Below are 19,817 nucleotides of genomic sequence, written 5' to 3'. Positions count from 1 at the left end.
GGTAGATACGGGGTGGAAGAGGAAATGCTATCCACCATACTCCGTAACATGCAATTTGCAGATCATAAATCATGATGCAAGATGTAATCGATGCATCTGGAAACTTCAATTGAAACCGAATAGTTGATCCTCTCCCAAGCCGGGGATTTTCATATGCGAATGCTACTCTGCACAGTGATCTAATCTGTATTTGTACAATTATCCTTACCTGTTGCGGAGCTCTCCGACCCTCTGCAGTGAGCTTGCCAAACCACCCTTGGTTTTTGTGCCAGGAGTCCAACCTTTGGTGTTCGACTGATCTATGTTGATCGGAGCAATTCCTCTGGATTATCGCCCACGCAACTATGTTTATAATGGACAATTGGCATTCTGTAGACAACCATGCAATCATCCATTAGTTGATTCAGAGGTGGGCACCATATCAGGGAAGATATATAAAGTCAAGGCATTCATCGACTCCGCAACGACGTCTATCAACCACTGACTTGCCTCAAGTACATATAATCACAGTGGGTTATAGGAACCATGGTCACATAAGCTGCATAAAGAGCAACAACAATAACCGAAACAACGACAAAGTTCGAAAGATGAACATGGAAAACCGACGCCACCCATCAAAACCGAAGATCCCATCATGCCGTGACACCATATAACACCCATCTCCAGAAGACCGATCGATTATTCAAATTTAGCAGCAGTAGCATCATCATCACCATCACCGTCAAATAATAAGCTAACCCCATGCCAAGCATGCAGTTCACCCAGGGGCTGCACCTCCTGCATGGAGACGAAACCAGTCTCGGCGGCAATCAATGCTGCATCAAAGTCATTCCACGGCAGGATCAGCTCTTCCTCCTCCCCAACGTCGGCGCTACGACTGATCCCATCAACAGCAACAGCAACCTCCAAGCCACCACAGGGCTGAAGCTGGCGCACCGTCCCTATTTCCGGAGCAGCCCGAGACGCCCCGTAGCTCTTCCCCTCCTTCATCTTCTCCATCATCCCAGCAACATACTTCCCCGGCGTAACGCCCATGACCTTCCTGAACACGCGATGGAAGTGACTGGATGTGAGCCCCGCCTCGGTCGCAAGGAGGTGAAGCGTGGGCTTCGATCCCGACTGGACGGTCGACGCGATCGTCTGACATGCTCGGTGCACCAGCTGAACCTGAGGACTACTGCTGCCGTCACCGCCGCCGCCGCCGCTGCTGCTGCTCCCGCCGGTCTGCAGGGTCTCAGGTCTGCAGCGCTTACACGCCCGGAACCCTGCCCTTTCTGCCTGGGAGGGCAGGTCGTAGAAGCGGACGTTGGCCCGTCGCGCGAGTCGGGCGGGACAGGCGGCGCGGCAGTAGATCTTGGTCGTGAGGACGGCGTAGACGAAAGTGATGGCGGTGGGATCACGCTTGACTACCGCCTGCCACCGCGCGGAGGCGCAGGCCAGACTGGGTAGAGGAGGAATCAGGCGTGGAGGAAGCTTGAGGGGTGGTGGCTTTTGGTCCATTGGGAGAAGACTGCTGAAGCTTCGGGCATTGGTTGAGCGAATTGTTTCGAGAGATGATGTTTTTGTAGGTGGTTGTTCTAAAGTGCTTCTTTTGAGTAACGGGAGTGTACACTTCTACCCTGGGTAATGACTCAATGCTGTGATTGGTCACTTTGAAAGCAACATACTCCCAAGTTGCCTACATAAACTTTTACTTCGGTAGCCGAAGGAGTCTGGAGCGCGCGAGAATAATTCCAATGTCAGTCGATAGGTCCTCTGAATACCAGCATGTATGCTAGTTGTATCATGATGTTCTGCGTGATGATGAAAAAGTCTATACTCAACCCGACAATGGGCGGCTGCAGCGCACTTCGAAAGTATATATCAACGAGATTGACTACAATCGACATCCTGATCATACGCCTCGCGAAGACAATTGGAACCTCACTACAAGATCATGCTGTAAAGCACACGCTGTCCGGACATGATACCTGGGATGTGAGAGCAGCTCCTATCTGTTCGAACCGTCGACTGCATCGCCTACACTACAGCGCACCAGCAAGCTCCGCAACAGAGATACGCGTTCAAGCACAGGCACAGGAGTTGAATTTTTAACCCGTTTTTTCTTTTGCTTTGGTCATCATGAAAATATTTGTTGGCCACAACCTAACTTGGCTAAGGACGCATGGGAGATTATCCGCAGTCGCCTAAGTACATATGCCTCATAGCAAAAGAGCCTTTTCAACCCGTCACAAAAAGAACTCCACACCATAACCCGCTTAGTCCTTGGTCTTCTGGGTACCGCGGAGCAGACCAGTTCTCCGGGCAGCAATGAGACCGGCTTTTTGACCGTGGGCGGCGTAGCGGGAGATGGTAGAAGCCTTACCGATGTGCTGGTGGTTACCACCACCGTGAGGCTGTAGAGAAAACACTTGTCAGCATCAATTCCACCTCGGCAAAGCATGACTGCTCGAAGCAGCCCAGAAAAAGGGAGTCTTACGTGATCGACGGGGTTCATGGCAACACCACGAGTCTTGGGCCAGGAGTTGCGCTTGACAGCGAACTTGTGCTTGGCACGAGAAGCCTCTGTAGGGAAATGTTAGCGGCCAATTCACGTGCGAGGGTTTCCTTCTCTGGACTCCTGTGTTCCCGGAGCCAGAGTTTTTTCAGGGAAAAACGTACTGAGCAAAGGCTTGTCGGTACGACCACCACCAGCGACGATACCAACCATACCACGGGCGGTGTTCTTGATGACCTTCTTGGCACCGGAGGGAAGCTTGACACGGGTCTTGCCCTCCTCAGGGTTGTGTCCAATGACGGTAACGTAGTTACCGGAGGTACGACCAAGAGCACCACGGTCGCCAGCCTTCTCCTCAACGTTGGTGATAACGGTACCCTCAGGAACGGAGGCGAGGGGGAGGATGTTGCCGACAGTCAGGGTGGCGTTCTTTCCGGCGTAGATGAATTGACCGGTGTACATGCCCTCGTTGGCAATGAAGGTCTCGGTAACGTGCTTGAACTTGTAGGGGTGACGGAACTGGACCTTGGCGAGAGGAGCACCACGGCCGGGGTCGTGGATGATCTCCTTCACAACACCACGGGTGTATCCATGACGCTCAGCGTAGTCGAGGACACGGAACTGGGCAGGGGCCTTGTTGAGACGGGTGTTGGCCGCTACAGTCGAGATTTTTGCATCAGCATTCCGGAATTCTGGCACACAGAGGAGATTTCGAATTTTGGAGAATATTGCGGTCGCACTCACTGAAAATGCTTCCACGACCCTTCCTCTGGTTGCGGATCACACGACCCATGGCGACTTTCTAGATAGGGACCTGGTGTTAGTATTCAAGAGGAGTCCGCCGGCGACCTGGTGGTGGGAGAGTTCGAGTTCTCGTACCTCAAATCTAAGATGACCTTGTCGGGTTGGTGTTGAGAATTCGTCGGCGAAGGGCTGTGTGGGCTTTAGGGTGGAAGTCGCTAATCTAACCGCGTCGGGGCTAGCGTGCATGAGTGAGCGGTGGCTGCGACTTGGGTGTGGCGCGGGTCGCTTCTGACTAAGCCCGGTAGGGCAATTGCGCGGTTTGTGAGCCTACTGTGCCACTACGGCGATGGAAGAGGACCAACCTGGCAAGACTCCCCCAGCGCCCGCGGACTTTAGCCGAGTACGGAGTACCACCATGTCGATGCAGTGACAGTGACAGTGCATGTCCCTGTTCCTAAGTACAGTAACTACTAAGCATGTATGTACAGTACTTACCTGTCTTGCCCGTGCCACTGCGCTTACCTTTTCCCCTCCTGCCATACCATAAAAAACCCTCTCTTTTCCATGCTGCGAGTCGCTTATCGACTATATACACTCCAAGTTAGTACAATACTGTACATACATCATATTCTCGACAAACTCCACTTCGTGGGATGCGTCATTCACGGCTCACCGAGCACTATCGACTCATTCGGGGACAATTGATTGAGAAACACCCAGTGCTTGAGTTGCTGATTCGTGTATATCCTGTTTGTCGTCCTCATGAACTGACCGCGTTTGGTAGTACAATTTTATCCCGAAGCATTGCAGCTTCTAGGTATACGGGATGGGCCGATGAACACCCGCATCGGCTGCAATAAGTTGAGAACTTCCATGTTGATGCAGTTCAGACAGGTCGAGTTCTGCATTCATGATTAGCACGCGTTGGGTCTGTGCCTCGGTGTTCGAGACGCCCCGTGCGTCTATATCCATGCTGTCAACTACGGATCGGAAGCCGCATGGCAACATGGTATACCGCGAGCGGGGCAAGTCCGTTCAGGCTCGCTTGACGCGTCCATGCGAACCTATATCCATTCATGAGAGTGCATCCTGCCAGGTACATCGCACTGCCCAGGCAGACATTCATACCTGTTAGGTGACCGAACATGGGAGTATGCCTCTGTCCGGTCGACAGTCATCTCCCAGAGCACAGTGCTGGTCGACCACGATCTTCCTCTGCTGGCAACTCCGTCACCTCTGTGACTGTGGCCATGTTGGAGACGACCCAGTGTACAATGACCTCTGATTTTGCCATCCTGTGGACCCAGGCATACAGTACAAGTAGACGGTGCTCTTGGTTCGATGATTTCACTACTTTAATTTGATATCTCTTTGTTTCCAACATATCCTCCGTATAATGCGCGTGCTGCCAGGAACCTATTGAAGAGATCATACAGTTCCGTGTGCCATTGATGCAAGACAAACCCAGACTATCGCCGAAGGGTTGGGGCTGATTGGGTGCTGATCATCCCTGGATAAGGGCTGTTGTCTTGATGATGCCAGAAACGCCAGGCGCGTAAAAGCCGCGCTTCAACCGTAGTGCAAAGTAGAACTTCTCTGCGCCGCGGACCTGCCCGCTCGACCTTGTATCAAACATCTCCCCTCTTCGCAAGCATCGGGCAGCCACACAACCATGTCGAACCTGTCCCTTTCTGATTCAGAACTCTCGTCGCTCTCCTCAGCGCCCCCTTCGGATGAAGAGACGGGGTCCATGGCCGTGGATGAGCCCGTGGGAATTACCAAGTACTTCAAGAAGGAATCCGAATCTCCGCCGCCGAAACGGGAGCCCTCACCCCCCCATGAATATGTGCTAGCAGACAACTCCGATATTGCAGTAGGTGACTCACTGAAATGCTGGCCTGCTTGGAGCTCCTCGAAGCATTTTTAACGCGTTGTCCACGTCTCCGGGGTCCAGTGTGCTGACTTGTCGCAATTCCTAGTTCATTGTGATGTTTCGCGCGCGTTTCCATGATGTATTCCCGCGATCGACACCACACTTTGGACCACAGGATATTGAGAGAGGTGTCGCCGAGAGCACCCCCGGCGATCACATTGAACGACTGCTTTGTGCATTGCTAGGATTGGTGTTAAATAGGAAGAAAGATGTGGAGTATGACCGCCGCCCGCGACCCAGACCCGCTCCATGGAAGTGTCCGACAGGACGGATATCACCACCTACAATCTGAATCTTCCGGTGCAGACAGAAGACTAACATTCTGTGAAAAATGCGCAGTCGGAATCACTACACGCGTCCCTTGGAGGAGGCGATCCAGACGCATGCCCCCCAATGGCCTAGGGCTTGGCAAGGCAAGAACCCTCTTCACGGGGGCAACAACTTCACAACCATGAAGCCGGAAGAACGCGTATGTCGCGCGGTCGCATTGCCCAGCAGAACCTTACTGACACACATTAGTTGCTACTACTCAAATCGTTGATCCTCTGGTCCCTTTCCTCCTCCGACGCCGTCCAAGCCAAGATCAAAGAATCCTACAAGCAAGCACGCCACGAGGACGACCTCAACCAACCGCTCTCCGTCCAGCCGTGGGGTCGCGACGGCCTCAAGCGTCGATACTGGCTTATTGAAGGCCTGGATGACACCCACTTCCGACTATACCGCGAGAGCAACCCGGCCCTAAAAACCAATACCTGGTGGAGTGTGGCGGGGAGCATCCCGGAGCTGAAGGTCATCGCGGACAAGCTCGACGAGGAGAAGAATATTCACTCCAAGAAGCTGAGCGAGAAGATCCGCAACTCCATCCCTCGGTTTGAAGGATCAGAGGAGGTAAGTCTCGGTCGCCCCCCCCGGGGGCCAACGACCTGCGCTCATCATGCAACAGAAACGCAAACGTCGCGACTACCGGATCGCTCGGAAAGCACAATTTGCTCGCCCCGAGCCGGGCTTCTCCCTCTACGAAGGCCGCACTCGTGGCAAGAAATTGAAATACACCTACTCCGACGACGAAGACATCTTCTCCGACGGCCTTCCTTCGACGCGACGCTCGACACGAAATACCTCGGGGGTGTCTACTCCCGTAGAGCCAGCGGGCCCCAGATACACAGCCAGTGGCCGACAAATACGATCTCGCGCGGGCGGACTGTACGGCGAGTCCTTGCTCGCCGGGCAACGTGACGATGCCCCGACCGGCGACGAGGGCCGGCCCACGAGATCGAGGGCGAACCGGGCCAATGGTTATACCGACTACGATATGGATGAGGAGATGGAGGAAGGCTCGGCTGGTGCGCAGTCGAGCGGTAACGAATGGCAAGGCGGCGAGGAGGAAGAGGACAACGACTTTGAAGGCGATGACGAAGAGGAAGCGAGCGGCGATGAAGAAGTTGCGAACGGCGAGCCCCCCAGCCTGGTGGTGCAGCTCCGATACAACAAGGACAAAGGCAAGGAGGCGAGCAGCTCGGCAGACCCTGCTGAACGACCGTCGGAGGAACATTCCGCGACCAAGCACGAAGGCTTGAGTCAATCTTCCGGCAACCCACCGCATGCTCATTCACCATCCCAAGGGACCGAGCCATCTGGCACGAAGCCGATCACCGCAACCAGTTCGGCTGCTCCCTTGGAGCAGAACAGCACTGGTACCCATACCAATACCCTTGAGCGTAAGGCTTCAGTATAAGTCACGGGCGAAACTATCCAATAAGCAGCAGCACCTTCAAGTGATACTAGAGCTATCAAGAGGCTATCTTTAGCAGAGAAACCATTTTTTTTATCTTCACCACTGGTAATATTATTTGCGAGAGCGTTCCCTTTGGTCAATTGTCAACTGTCAACTATACGGGTCAAAACACGGGATCTATCTGTTAGGCGTTTTTCTCTCTATCCATGGACGGGGTCAATCTGGGGAGGTAGCATTGTGAATCACGAATTTTGAGTGGCGTGGGGCGTGCAAAAAGAATACATAATTCATAAATAAGATGATCTATGTTAATGCTTACATCTAGTGTGTGAGTGTCCTTTGTCCGGGACGGGCTCTCTTTACGTTGCTCTACTCTCTACATGCCAGTATGGATTGAGTCGCCGTCCAAGAACACGGAGCTGGGACATTTATGCAATATATACATGAATACACCTACAACTACAGATTGCATAATTTAGCCAACAAGACAAGCCAGTAAGCCTCGGGAAGCGGGACACCACGGGCATAAACCTCCAGGGCTCGTCGGATGGAACGACCAGTTGGCAATGTCAAAAGAAGGGGGGGGGGGGGAAAGGGTATGCTCATGAATCCACCGCTTCCTAATAACATTCAAACGCCGTACGCTAAACACCCGAAATGCAAGAAAAAAAGACCCCTCTCAATGAACAAACGCAGTCTTCAGACAACTTGGTCGCAGTCAAAAAGTGTCCAAAGCATTCAGACGGCATTAGAGAACTGGGCCGTGTAGAACTGCAGAAACTCCGAGAATGTCAGAGGGTCCCAGGAAATCCGGTAAAGGGTTTCGTGCAGAAACGGGGGCAGACTGAGGGGGAGAAATCACTCACGTCATCTACCTTGGCGGCAACCCGGGGATCTCTGGCCGAGCCCAGAGGAGGGAGCTTCCAGTTGTTGACCTCGTACCACCATCGACGGATTCTGCTGCCCAGAGTCTGTCCGCTGAGGGAGGCGTTGCGGTTCCAGAAGCGCCAGCCGGAGAGGGCCAGCGTCCAGAGCGTACCCTGCATCAGAGGAAGGAGGACCTGTAGGAAGAAGGAAGAAAGGTGAGCGGGAGATTCAACCTGGCTTTGACTTTGACTTTGACTGGAGAACATCCCGCCAGCAGAACTGCTTCTTTTCTGGGAATTGAGAGACGAAGGTACTCACCTGGTCTCTGATGGTGATCCACGCAACTCGTCCCCAGGTATCGGCGCCACGCAAGCTGGCAAGATAGCTCTGTTCGAAGCGCAGGTCGGGCAGTGGGGGAAAATTATGGCGCCGGGTGGCCGGTCTGACCATATGACGAGGGTCGACGATATCGGAGGGGATGCTGCCAGCTTCGGAGAGAGCATCTTCAGCCACGGGCTGCTTTTCGGAGGCTGCGGTCGGCGGGTTGACGTCGTGGTCGGGCGAGGGGTTTCGGTTGATGGAGGCCGTCTGGATGACCTCGGGGATTTGGAGGATAGGGTCGGTCATTGTGGTGGTGTGATTGGTACTTAAAGTACTTTGTGTGTTTGCGATGGAGAGGAACTTTATATGAAGCAATAAACCGGACAGTAAGTTAAGTGAGTGCTGATATGCAGTGCAGGTAATCAAGCTCTCCGTCGGACAAGTTGAATCGAAGGTCGGAGGCCGGAGGAACTCCCTTGCTCGGCCCAATCAGACTCCGCCGGCCCCTCCTCCGCCCATCAGTCAGTTTAAGTCAGTTTAAGTCAGTTTAAGTACTCCGAACGCCCTCTCATCCTCTCTCTCTCTCTCCCCCCTCCCTCTCCCCTCTCTCTCACCCCCTAAACCTCTTCTTGCCCTTCCAATTCATCCCATACTTCACCTCCCTCTGTCACAATGGCTGCTCCTCAGGGTTACCCTTTGTTGTGTCTCGAGAACCCCCTCCTGGGTGCGTGAGATCTTCCTCCCCTCCATCTACTCCGTTTCCCCCACTATTCGGGCTTGTTCCCAGGCTCAAGCTAACCTCAACTTCATGAGCTATGCAGATATCCAGGCAGTCGGGTATGTCACTTATCTCTTATCGACTCATTCCTTCTATTTAGTTTTTCATTGCAAAAGTCAAGCCTTGCTGACGCTTATCCCCGCACAGTGATGCCGCTCTCCTGGAGAAGTATGGCCTGAAGGACAACGATGCTATCCTCGCCGAAGATAAGCACATGGGCCTGTATGAGGAGCTCCTCGGTCTTGATGCCAAGCTCATTGCTGGTGGTGCCGCCCAGAACACTGCTCGTGGTGCTCAGGTATGAGCCTCATCATATTCTCCATCCGGAGTCCGAGACGATTTACTGACCGCCAGGCGGATTTAGTACATCCTTCCCGAGAACTCCGTCATGTACATTGGCTGTGTCGGCAAGGACAAGTACGCCGACATCCTGAAGGAGGCCTGCGCCAAGGCTGGTGTCCACACCGAGTACCGCATCGATGAGGTCCAGCCCACCGGCAAGTGCGGTGTCATCATCACCGGCCACAACCGTAGCATGTGCACCCACCTTGCTGCCGCCAACGAGTACAAGCTTGACCACCTGAAGCAGCCCCACGTCTGGTCTCTCGTCGAGAAGGCCCAGTTCTACTATGTCGGTGGCTACCACTTGACCGTCAGCGTTCCTGCCATCCAGGCTCTGGGTGAGGAGGCTGCCGCCAAGAACAAGGTCTTCATGCTCTCCCTCTCGGCTCCTTTCATTCCCCAATTCTTCAAGGAGCAGCTCGACAGCGTCTTGCCCTACACCGACTACACCTTCTGCAACGAGACCGAGGCTCGTTCCTACGCCGAGAGCCACGAATGGGGCACCGACGATGTTGTTGAGATCGCCAAGAAGCTGGCTCAGCTCCCCAAGAAGAACACCAGCCGTCCCCGCGTTGCCATCGTGACCCAGGGCACCGACCCCACCGTCGCTGCCACCGTCAAGCCCAACGGTGAAGTCGAGGTCAAGCAGTTCCCCGTCCGCGAGATCCCCAAGAGCAGCATCAACGACACCAACGGTGCTGGGTGAGTAAACCGAGACTTCTGCCCTGTGAATTTGTATCTGATTCTTCTATAGTGATGCCTTTGCTGGTGGTTTCTGCGCCGGTGTTGTCCAGGGCAAGCCCCTTGAGGAGAGCATCGATCTCGGCCAGTGGCTCGCTTCCCTGAGCATCCAGGAGCTGGGACCTTCGTAAGTTTTTCGACCTAGCCGACAAGGTCCGAGTGATAGGCTAACGTCCATTCTTCACGTCTAGCTTCCCCTTCCCCAAGCAGACCTACACCCCCTCCAACTAAAATCTCCTCCCACGCAGTCATACTAAATCAAGGTCCCGTCCGACATCACGGGACTGAGGACATGAAATGAATATGTCTATGGGCCAACCACCGAGTTTAAACAAAAAATCTGTTCCTTTCTAGTTTAGGATTCAACCTTCTATACCCAATTTTTCTGTCGATGACTTAACGTCTTTGACCATTTCTTTCCTACTTTTCTTTTTTCTTTTCCAAATCTTCAATGAAATGTTTTGTGAAAGGTGCCTCTCTCTGATGGAAGTTCAATAATAGATGGACCAGAATTGGGCGGATGAACGTTCTCAACAACGAACTATGATGATGAGACTACATGCTATTCCTCAGCTATAGATAACATAAGACCGTGAAAACACGATTTGTGTGTGTCATATCAGGTGGTAAAAGTCCCGCTTCAAATCCATTGGCCTTGTGCAGCCAAGGCTGGGAATAGACACATTTGAACGGAGCAGCGTAAATCGAGAACAGCGATCCGAGTCCGAAATGACTGAGTATGTGATTTGAGTATGACAGTACGATTTGAAACTAGAAACCAGCTCGATACATCTTCAAGGTTGCCTGCCATCGGCGCTAGTATCCATCCAGCCCCAGAGGGCTCGGGAGATCAAGCTTAGTGTATGGAAATGGTAACGCGATACGGAGAAACCCGAATAACCTGATGCTTGCACCCTCCAGCTCTTCTCCCTCCTTCACACATTGGAAGCAGACCGACCAAGGACGCCCGTGCATGGTGGTTCGACCACTCCCACAACCTGGCTTGAGCTGAATCTATAGCTATAGCAACGAGGAGAGTTGGACGATTGCAGTGGCTATGTATTGCGAGTCGCCCAATGTCCTGTCTGCCTCCCAGGCTCAATCGCAGCCACTATCCATACTAAGAATTCGGTTATTCATTCCATCGTTCATCTGCTTCGTCTCTCTGTCCATTTCAGGTCTGCGGATATGTGCGGAGATACCACACGTATATCTGCGACCAAAAGGATCTAGCAGAGAAGATAGCAGAGAAGAGAGACAGACAGGAACGTTGAGGTTGTTGGGAACCCGCTGTCATTCGCTGTTCTCAATACGCATAACTGGCAGAATTGGACAGACAGAAAAAGTCATAGCGATTCATCTACGAGACGAAGCATGTCGACAAGATCAACCGCCGTGACCATAGCGAGTGCTATTCTGACCAATAGCACCGTACTGTGGAGAAGATTGGCGGGCACTGCTGTTGAAGCCAGAAGAGCTAGGGTAGCCTGCACCGGAGGACAAGGTGCTGGCAAGGAAGGCATCATTGGCCCACGATGAGTTGACTAAACCGCTAGGGGAGCTGATGTTCGGTGCCGATGCCGACGGTTGGATGTTGGGAAGAGCGATCGATCCCCCGCTGACACCCGTGTCTAGAAGTGCTCGGTCCCATGCAAGACCGGAAAGCCGGTGGCTCTGCGTTGATGGACTCGAGGAGGGTATCCAGGAAGAGGGGACCGTGCCTGAGCCGGGAATGCGGTGAAGGTATCCAGCGGCTGGAACTTGGTTCATCAGACTCTGGCGAAGCAATAGCTCGTTCGCAAGTGACTCGTGGGATGGGTAGTGACTCGACGGGCTGCCGATGCTTCCCGACAGTGAATGAGTTGGGTACTGATGTCCGAGGCCGGGAGGGGTCCGAGGAGAGGGAGCATCACCACCGAGGCTGGAAGATAGGGTTGTGTTCCAGATGCTGGGGATGCTGGGAAGCGCAGGTCGAGCAGTATAGGACTGGGATGACGAAACACGCGCAAGAGGGACCGAGCCGCTGGCCACGGGCGGTGGAAGTCCTGGAGGGGCAACCGGAGTCTGCCGAGGAAGAAAATCCTCGCGGAAGATTGTTTCCGTGCTCGGATCAAAGTACTGACTTGATGGCCGCAGCCGGCTAGCACTTTGCGGAAGAGTCAGATTTTCTGGCACGCTCGGAGCGTTCTCGTACGTGTCCGACTCGACCAAACGTTCCACGCCTTCGAGTATGCGGTCCATACTAGCAGACATCGATGCCGACTGCGATCCACCGTAAACACTCGGAGCATCTGGGGCCTGGTTGACATCACGGTTCGCTTGTTGTATTTCGTCCCGCTCAACACTCGCGGAGGACAGCGTATGATTGTGCCCCGGGGGACTCGCAAAAAACTGCGAAGGGAGGTCTTCTTCCTTATAGATGAAAGTCTTCTTGTCTTCGTCATCAACGAGTGCGATGGGAATCTTATTGCTGACTACCAAATCCAAGCCATCGATCACAAACTCGCGGATTCGGTAAAGCATTTCCATGTTGGGATGATTACGTTCCACACCTGGGTCATTCATTCGAGGCTTCTGTTGACCGTTGGAACCCAGGTATCTGCGAGAAGTTGTGTCTTTGCTCAGGGGCGCAAAGGCCAGAGTCTCTTCATCTTCTTCCAAGAGATAGTCGATTTCGGGAAGATGCACTACGTCGAAAGTTGAGGCCAGAAGAGTCAATGTGTTGGCGTATATCTTCCAAAACTCCGTGATTTGAACCGCCAGAGGTGTATCCTTTTCTTGTTTATGCGCTGCTAGCAAGTGGCTGACCGTGAGTAACCAGGAGCTGTAGTTTCGGAGTGCGGGGAGAACCCGACGAGCGACCACAGTGACCTTGTCAGGACCGGTCTGCGCGTCCTTGTTGCTCGAGTCTTCGACCGCAAATCGCTCTACTTCTGCAAGAAGAATCTGAAGCAGGGTGAAGAACGTCTTCACATTGATCCGCTGAAAGAAAGCGCGCGCATTGGACACGGACTCTTCTAAATCTTGGTTCAGTGCATGACACTTGGACATCTACGTCATTAGGAGACTTACCATTCGAGCGTAACCTGGAGAATTCTTCTGCGCTGATGTTGATCAAAACAAATTTTTGTAAAGTGCCTTCGAGCGAGCGTTCCTTCAAGTCAACAGCGAGTTGATTGAGTACTTCGCTCTCCAGCTCGTCATGCTCGGGGAAATCGATACCCTTGTAACATTGCGCATGCAGATATACAAACCAAGGAGCCAATGCCTTGCCGGGAATCCCAGCATCTTCGGGACGGATCAGCTCCCGCTTAGCCCATGCATTCATGACTTTCCTAAACTCGATCTCCAGGTTACCCTTAGCTGACGGGTGCGGCTCCTGGGCCGCTAGGGCCCTATACAAATGATACGTAGCTCGAAGGTGATTGCCATCAGCCAATGCAATGACTGCCAGCTGGTTATGCGACGCGCCAGAGGCTGGGTAGATCAGAGTAGCCAGGTCATAATAGCCAATCGCGGGGCCCCAATTGCGCTCCTTGGTGACCAACTCGGTCTCGCGATAACGGGAAAGATCGCCTAGGCGGATCAAGGTCGCATGGCATGATTGAAGGATCCGCTTTCTGAGGGCTTCCGTAGGTTGTAAGGGCGGCTCCGCCGACAGATCTGTGAAGGGTTTAGACTCCAGAACACGGTGGGTTCGCCAAAGTTGACGGGACCGGCAGTTTGCTCACTGTCGAAATTGAATTTCCGGGCAACCTTTTCCAGCTCCGGAATCCCACCGACATGGGAGGACAATTGTTGGATGTAGCCTCGATAAAATCGCTGACTGGATTTGATGAATTCAAGGTAGTGCTTCTCGAGCTTCCGTTTCTCTACCGGTTTCTTCTTCTTCCCGTTTTCCTCGCGGAACTGCCATCGCACATCAGGGATTAGAGACGGAAGCGGACAGGGCGCACCGTAGGACTCACGCGAGACAGCAATTTACGGAATCGGGTGTTAATTTTGAGATGACTATCCCAGAGGCGTCCTTCGACATCCACGGCGCGGGCGGCGTCGAGGTCCTGAAGAATAGCATTTTGGCAAGCGGAGCGAAGTCTGCGACGGACGAGGATGACAAGACAACGGGTCAGATCAGTTTTGCGCGCAACAGGAGGACGGCGGGAAGGAAATTCAGAACTGACTCCGACAGGTGATGGGAGATTTCGACAAACGTGGGCTCTTTTTCGGCAAGGCTCTGCAGAAGCTCTTTTTCGAGATTGAGCGCAGTTCTGTGCGATGCAAGTATTAGCAACGTCAATGGGGATTAGTCCGACGCGGAGGGGGAGGGGACTGACTGCCACGTATCCTGGAACGCGGACGCCATGCTCAGGAGATGAGATCACCGGAGCCCGCTTCACCTCCACCGTTGACTTCGCCGTCAGATGGCTATGGCTGGTTGAGAGTGTGCGGGCGACAAGGGCAGTGAACGATCCATCAGTTAGTGATAGTATATACAGAACGAGCGCGGTGAGCGGGGACGGTATGCAATTTCAAGAACGTCAGGGAAGAGGAGGGGGTTGTGAATTAGTAACCCCGATTGGCAGCAGCACACATAAAAGAAGCAGTGAAAAGAAAAGAAAGTTATAAGGAGCTCCAGACGGAGGGTGTTGATAAATCCAATTCAGGACGAACAACGGAGGGGTTGAAGGCCACCGCTCGCTGGAAGGGAAAATCCCATGAGAACTTTATGACGGGGAACTTTTCTTTGCGAGGCAGACAAAATCAATGCTAGAATGAATGCGCGGGCGGTGAGGCCTATCCAGCCAATAGAACCGGCCGTGGCCGGGCTGCTTCCTACTTCCATTACTATATACCAGGTAACATCTCCAGCTTGTATGTTAGGAACTCCATCTACCTTAATTACTTTCGACTCGGAGATACATGGTCAAAAGACCGGCAGCTCCTCCCAGACTCACTGCTCTATCTTTAGATAATCATGTAAGTACCGACTCCGCTCCCAACAACAATACCTAGTCTCTAACCCATCTGCACAGGCAGAAAGATTGACCTCCTCCACCAATGGATGGTCCAAGTGTCACGCCATTGCTGCAGAGTGAACTATTACCTCGCAACTGACCTATCACTGTTGCATCTTCTCTCCTCAAAACGCAGGACAGCAAGTTCGGCCAGCATGTCCACCAAACGCGTACGCAGCGACTCCGACTCGCCCGCCGCCGCCGATCTGTTGTCGTCCGAGGAGGATGGGGGGTCGTCGTGGCCAGCATCCCCAGCATCCTCCACCGCGCCCTCTCTCGGACGCTCCAAGGTGCACTTGCCAGACACCGCCGCTCCGGTTGCTGAAGTCATGCACTGCTCCCTCCCACCGCACCGCGAGACCATCGCCTTCGCCTCCTACGACGATTACGAGGTCCATTACCGGCAGTCACATGTCAACCGCTGCTCCCAATGTGGGAAGAATTTCCCCACGGATCGTTTTCTGACCCTTCACATTGAAGAGAACCATGACGCCATCGTCGCGACGCGACGCGAACGAGGCGAGAAGACTGTAGGAGGACCTCCATTCCCGTGACCTAAACCTGACCGTGTGTCTGGCCTAATCGCTGACCCTGCATTGCTGTTGGGGGATTCCAGTATGGGTGCTTCATCGAGGACTGCGAGCGCAAGTGCTCGACTCCTCAGAAACGCAGAATGCACCTCATCGACAAGCACATGTTTCCTAAGGTCTGAGCGTTTGCCCTTCCTGTCGTTTGCGTACTACGGCTTTTCTTTTCTGATTCTCAAACGGACGTGCAGACATACAATTTCTACATAGTCAATGATGGGATTGATAAACAGACCTCGTTGTTGCGGCCGACCAAGACACACCGGCGCCGTCTATCGACTACTCCCGCCTCGCCGCAGGAAGGGCGTCTGAGGAACAGACCGACTTCTGGGTCCTTTTCGAGTGCGAACGCGGGGGTGCAACCGACACTTGCGACCCCCGCGGTCTCCGACGAGATGGAGATCGTCGAGCTGGAGAAGTCCATGTCTGCTCTGCGATTCGTGCCATCCAGTGTTACGAGGAACCATGGCAAGGTTGGAAGGAGATCTTGACCTTGCAGTAGCTCCGTATATAGCTTACGTCCTACTTGGAAGATCGAAACAGGCAAACGGACAGAATCTGTGATTCTTCGCGGTGTTCCGACGCCGGATCATTCAATGACTCAAATTTTTTTTGGCGCCTTGCTCAAATTGGAAACCGGGTCACATAGCATAAGGGACTCTCCAGAAGGACCTGCAGCAACTATCACATGCGGGGAAGAGCATCGATGACGTTTCTGTTCTTTCGTGTTATCGGAGCCTGAAGACTCCCTCCCGTGCCGGAAAGCACCTGCCATAGTCGGCAGAATGAGATCCATGTCACGGCAAGTGGCAATGGCGCAGGAGTTCGCTCTGCTCCAAAAGACATAGCAAATCATAACCTATCTATATACAGGGGTAATAAGGGAATATGAAGATTTTCGAGCGGCGTGGGTATACAGCAACATGATATATCGTTCCCAGTAGAATAGCCAAAGGAGCAACATGACAATCTAGGATTCGGGAGCCCGAACCCCGTCGCTATGGTTCGGGGGCCTTTGGTGGCAAGCCAATGTCCAGTCCAAGTCAAGGGACGCTGGAGTGTCCCATAGCGATTCCACGGCGTGAGACGGTTATGGTGTGGTTTCAAGAAGATCAGCATAGGCATCTAGGCTTGAACCAACCAGATCTACTATGGCCCAGCTGGTGTTGCCCTTGAAAGTTCGTGCCCACACGCGAACGATCGCCACACTCAGCTGCTTTGCTTTGAATGGATTGGCAATGAAATCCATATCCGGTGCTCCCGGCGGATCGACAGCCATGTCGGTTTCATCCATCATGCTCTTGATCCAGAGAAGTAACTTCCGCTCGTGGTCTGAGAGCCTTTGCTCAGCATGGGTCACTGGTATTGAGAGCAGCCATCGGCTGAGAAGAAAGGCACATTCCAAACTACAGAGGGAATGTTGGATGCTCCAGAAGAAAGAGTGGGTTCTGGCGACGAAGTCGATGCCTAGACGCACCGGAATCGAAAGCGCGTGAGCAGAATGTAGCAGAGCCATGATTAGACGAGGACTCCGAGCTATGAGGGGCGATTCACTGAGGGCCCTTGCTATCTGGCCTGGATCCTGCGTCATGAGGCGCCGGCAGGGTCCCAGGTCCACATGCAATCGAATATATGCGAGGCCCAGAAGAGCGGTCGATGTGAATGCGATTGGTCCTGCCGGGTTCTGTGGATCGATGCTGGACTCGGGAGTGCGTTTCCATAGTGCCTTCCAGGCGCTCAAAGAATTATCCAGGACAGTCAGATCTTCGCCCCTCAAGCTGGTACCCTGCATAGTCGGTGCAGAGAGACAGAGCTGGCGTGCAAAGAATATCTGCTGGATGAGAGCGTGGATGAGAATATAGTTTCCGAGGGGGGATATGGGTGCGGTAGGGCCCGACATATTCGACTTGAGGAACAATTTAGCAAAAGCCTCCTGGAAGGGGACGTCAGACCCATGTCGTATGCGGGCCACCCGCCGCCACTGAGCCGCGTTGGTCGCTTTCCAGACATCATGCGAGCACGGCATGTTCAATTTCAACTCCGCATTCAGAATCAGAGGGGGGATGTTGTACATAATAGAATGTAGGTTGAAGAAACAATACACGATGAGTTTCGTGCGTCGGTTACCTTCTCTCCGGACCCACTCTTCCCAGTTATTAGGATCTGGGCTAGGAGGTGGCTCTGACAGACCATGCTCTCTGACCAGTCTCGCCAGAGTGCTCTGAAGCGAGAGTATTTCCCTCAGTAATTCGGGATGTCTTTCCCAAGAAGCGAAAACAGTGAGCAAAAGGAAGGTTCGGATGACTTCCATATGGGCATCTGAGTCCTCTGCCGAGTAACCCGAGGGATCTGCTGGATACGGGGTGTGATGGTGATGGTGATGATGAGATTGGGGTTGATGGTGTTGCTGAAACGGGCTACTGGCATGGTTAGATGTGGTGGAAGAGTCACGAGAGGTATGGAAACCCGATCCCGGTGATAAATAGTTCCATGTCGGACAGGCGACTTGCTTGCTGTCTCTTCTATGAAGACGCTGAAGCAGGATGGCTTTTGCCGCATGGAATAGCTCGATCCCTCGGTTGTTTTCGAAGCGATAATGAGAGCCCGCGGCTGCCAATGCAAGAGTAAGCTCTGGAGAGCATTTTGCGACAGAAAGGGTGGGAACATGAATAAAGGGGAGGTGTTCGTTCAATCCGTTGATATAGCCCGCAAAGAAGCGCGACAAAGCGTGCCTTGAGGGTGGGACAAAGTTCTTGGGCAGTATATAAGCAAATGCCTCAAGTTTAGAGACAAAGACTTGACGGTCAGCATTGGTTATATCCCACGCGGCGCGAGGTCCCTCATCCGCGAAACCAAGGCGATCATCCACTTCATGCGGTTCTGGTTGCAAGGATGGTAATCGGGACCCAAAGTTCGAGAACGATGGTGGGTCGTCTGCGGCTGTTCGTGGGTCACTGTGAAGCTCCGGACCGAGCCTCCCCATCTCGCGAACAGACGGCTTGGTCTCCATGGGAAGTGTGGTCGGCAACATCGGCTCTTCCACAGAGGAGAATACCCCGGAGTCCCAGTCTGATGAGAGTCCCACACTCTCCAAAAAGACGGTGAAGTCTTGAACTGGGTCACCTAGATCAGCAAGGTCCAAGATCGAGGGTTCCACGCCATAATTATCAGTTATCGCTCTTTCCGGAATTTGGGCGAGCGGCTGAGGAGGCGCCACGTTTTGCGAGGATTTCCGTAACGACTCGAGACTCTCCTGTTCACCCTCAAGAGCAACATGACTCGCAGCATGCGAGAGAAGGTTCAGGTCATACCCCCACGATGGATTGAAATGAGTTGTTTCCACTATGGGAGGAGCTTGTACCTGCACTTCTGGCGGAGGCTGTGGAATCGGTTGCGTGTGCAGTGGGACAGCGTCGGCAAGCTCTAGCATACGAGACTCATGATGAGCAGGCTGAATTATAGAAGAGGGCGTCTGAGGAACATCCTGGTTGTTGTTCTGTGTGCGGTGATCTCGACCGGCGGCAGTTTCCGCAGGGTGGACTAGCCGCTCGTGTCGTACGAGCAGGTCACTATCATAATTTCCCCCATATTAGCGCGCATGAACCTGGATGCCACGGGGATGACAAGTATACCTTCTAGCAAATGATTTGGAGCATATATCACATGAGAAAGGCTTCTCCTTGGTATCTATGGGATCAGAGAGTCAGAATCTCATTTGCAGACGAGCAAAAGCCTCCTGAGGAGAGTTCGAGAGGGGGTTACTCAACGGGTGCGGAGATGGCGCTGAAGATGTTCCAGGCGCGCAAATGATCTGCTGCAATATTCACAAGACAGAGACTTGCGATGAGCTGGGGCACTCTTCTTCCTCACTTTGCCTGGGTTGGCTCTTTCGTCCTCCATGGCGAATGGCCGTGGAATTGGACCATGTCCTTTTTGATGGGATTACAGGCGAGCGGGGAAGAAAAACTGTGGGGTCGACATGAGGGGGTTTTGCAAAAGGTCGGTCACGTGGTAGGAGCAACACCCCGACCGGCGACCGGAAACCCTACTTTACTTGTACGGAGTACTGTACGAAGTACTGTATGTACTGTATGTACTGTACCTGTGCACTGGGTTCTACGTATCCTGAGCAGTGATGGTCATCATCACTTGTTCGGGGAATCTTTCCCCGCCTCAGATTCACATGCTGCAGGTCTCTCAGATAGACAGACCTACACGAGTACGGTCGCAGTCGCAGCTGCATTGTCCCGGTTGGCA

The 19,817-nt window shown here is 53.3% G+C and overlaps 8 protein-coding genes across 8 annotated transcripts; 3 read left to right on the top strand and 5 right to left on the bottom strand.

Moving 5' to 3' along the window:
• Window positions 1–413: 413 nt before the first annotated feature.
• On the bottom strand, window positions 414–1,565 carry mpt (putative DNA repair and transcription factor Ada). Its single transcript, XM_025673031.1, has one exon. The coding sequence runs from the start codon at window positions 1,498–1,500 to the stop codon at window positions 679–681; it is 822 nt and encodes a 273-aa protein (XP_025522259.1). The 5' UTR covers window positions 1,501–1,565; the 3' UTR covers window positions 414–678.
• Window positions 1,566–2,070: 505 nt separating this feature from the next.
• Window positions 2,071–3,301, bottom strand: BO86DRAFT_393478 (60S ribosomal protein uL2). Its single transcript, XM_025673029.1, has 4 exons — window positions 3,242–3,301; window positions 2,662–3,153; window positions 2,480–2,565; window positions 2,071–2,396 (listed from the first exon to the last, which is right to left on the bottom strand). Exons 1-4 carry the CDS (start codon window positions 3,288–3,290, stop codon window positions 2,259–2,261), a joined length of 765 nt encoding a protein of 254 aa, XP_025522258.1. The 5' UTR covers window positions 3,291–3,301; the 3' UTR covers window positions 2,071–2,258.
• Window positions 3,302–4,881: 1,580 nt separating this feature from the next.
• On the top strand, window positions 4,882–7,184 carry BO86DRAFT_451693 (uncharacterized protein). The gene is made up of 5 exons (XM_025676876.1): window positions 4,882–5,114; window positions 5,221–5,390; window positions 5,514–5,643; window positions 5,694–6,062; window positions 6,118–7,184. Exons 1-5 carry the CDS (start codon window positions 4,914–4,916, stop codon window positions 6,907–6,909), a joined length of 1,662 nt encoding a protein of 553 aa, XP_025522257.1. The 5' UTR covers window positions 4,882–4,913; the 3' UTR covers window positions 6,910–7,184.
• Window positions 7,185–7,480: 296 nt separating this feature from the next.
• On the bottom strand, window positions 7,481–8,525 carry BO86DRAFT_393475 (DUF1770 domain-containing protein). Its single transcript, XM_025673028.1, has 3 exons — window positions 8,095–8,525; window positions 7,776–7,970; window positions 7,481–7,680 (listed from the first exon to the last, which is right to left on the bottom strand). Exons 1-3 carry the CDS (start codon window positions 8,401–8,403, stop codon window positions 7,648–7,650), a joined length of 537 nt encoding a protein of 178 aa, XP_025522256.1. The 5' UTR covers window positions 8,404–8,525; the 3' UTR covers window positions 7,481–7,647.
• A 144-nt stretch (window positions 8,526–8,669) lies between these two features.
• BO86DRAFT_393473 (adenosine kinase) lies at window positions 8,670–10,550 on the top strand. Its single transcript, XM_025673027.1, has 6 exons — window positions 8,670–8,821; window positions 8,919–8,934; window positions 9,023–9,173; window positions 9,240–9,919; window positions 9,972–10,085; window positions 10,150–10,550. The coding sequence occupies exons 1-6, from the start codon at window positions 8,770–8,772 to the stop codon at window positions 10,187–10,189; spliced, it is 1,053 nt and encodes a 350-aa protein (XP_025522255.1). The 5' UTR covers window positions 8,670–8,769; the 3' UTR covers window positions 10,190–10,550.
• Window positions 10,551–11,138: 588 nt separating this feature from the next.
• On the bottom strand, window positions 11,139–14,469 carry BO86DRAFT_16775 (uncharacterized protein). The gene is made up of 6 exons (XM_025666480.1): window positions 14,293–14,469; window positions 14,140–14,226; window positions 13,927–14,053; window positions 13,690–13,867; window positions 13,031–13,621; window positions 11,139–12,972 (listed from the first exon to the last, which is right to left on the bottom strand). The coding sequence occupies exons 1-6, from the start codon at window positions 14,319–14,321 to the stop codon at window positions 11,345–11,347; spliced, it is 2,640 nt and encodes an 879-aa protein (XP_025522254.1). The 5' UTR covers window positions 14,322–14,469; the 3' UTR covers window positions 11,139–11,344.
• A 395-nt stretch (window positions 14,470–14,864) lies between these two features.
• BO86DRAFT_16703 (uncharacterized protein) lies at window positions 14,865–16,460 on the top strand. Its single transcript, XM_025666469.1, has 5 exons — window positions 14,865–14,935; window positions 14,992–15,503; window positions 15,590–15,679; window positions 15,794–16,033; window positions 16,094–16,460. The coding sequence occupies exons 2-5, from the start codon at window positions 15,021–15,023 to the stop codon at window positions 16,268–16,270; spliced, it is 990 nt and encodes a 329-aa protein (XP_025522253.1). The 5' UTR covers window positions 14,865–14,935; window positions 14,992–15,020; the 3' UTR covers window positions 16,271–16,460.
• BO86DRAFT_393469 (uncharacterized protein) lies at window positions 16,164–19,486 on the bottom strand. Its single transcript, XM_025673026.1, has 3 exons — window positions 19,328–19,486; window positions 19,193–19,247; window positions 16,164–19,129 (listed from the first exon to the last, which is right to left on the bottom strand). The coding sequence occupies exons 1-3, from the start codon at window positions 19,458–19,460 to the stop codon at window positions 16,651–16,653; spliced, it is 2,667 nt and encodes an 888-aa protein (XP_025522252.1). The 5' UTR covers window positions 19,461–19,486; the 3' UTR covers window positions 16,164–16,650.
• Window positions 19,487–19,817: the final 331 nt, after the last annotated feature.

The sequence above is a fragment of the Aspergillus japonicus genome, assembly GCF_003184785.1.
Source record: "Aspergillus japonicus CBS 114.51 unplaced genomic scaffold BO86scaffold_103, whole genome shotgun sequence".
Lineage (NCBI taxonomy): Eukaryota > Fungi > Ascomycota > Eurotiomycetes > Eurotiales > Aspergillaceae > Aspergillus > Aspergillus japonicus.
The sequence above is the reverse complement of the archived record's forward strand: the minus strand, read 5'-3'. Positions and strand labels throughout refer to the sequence as shown.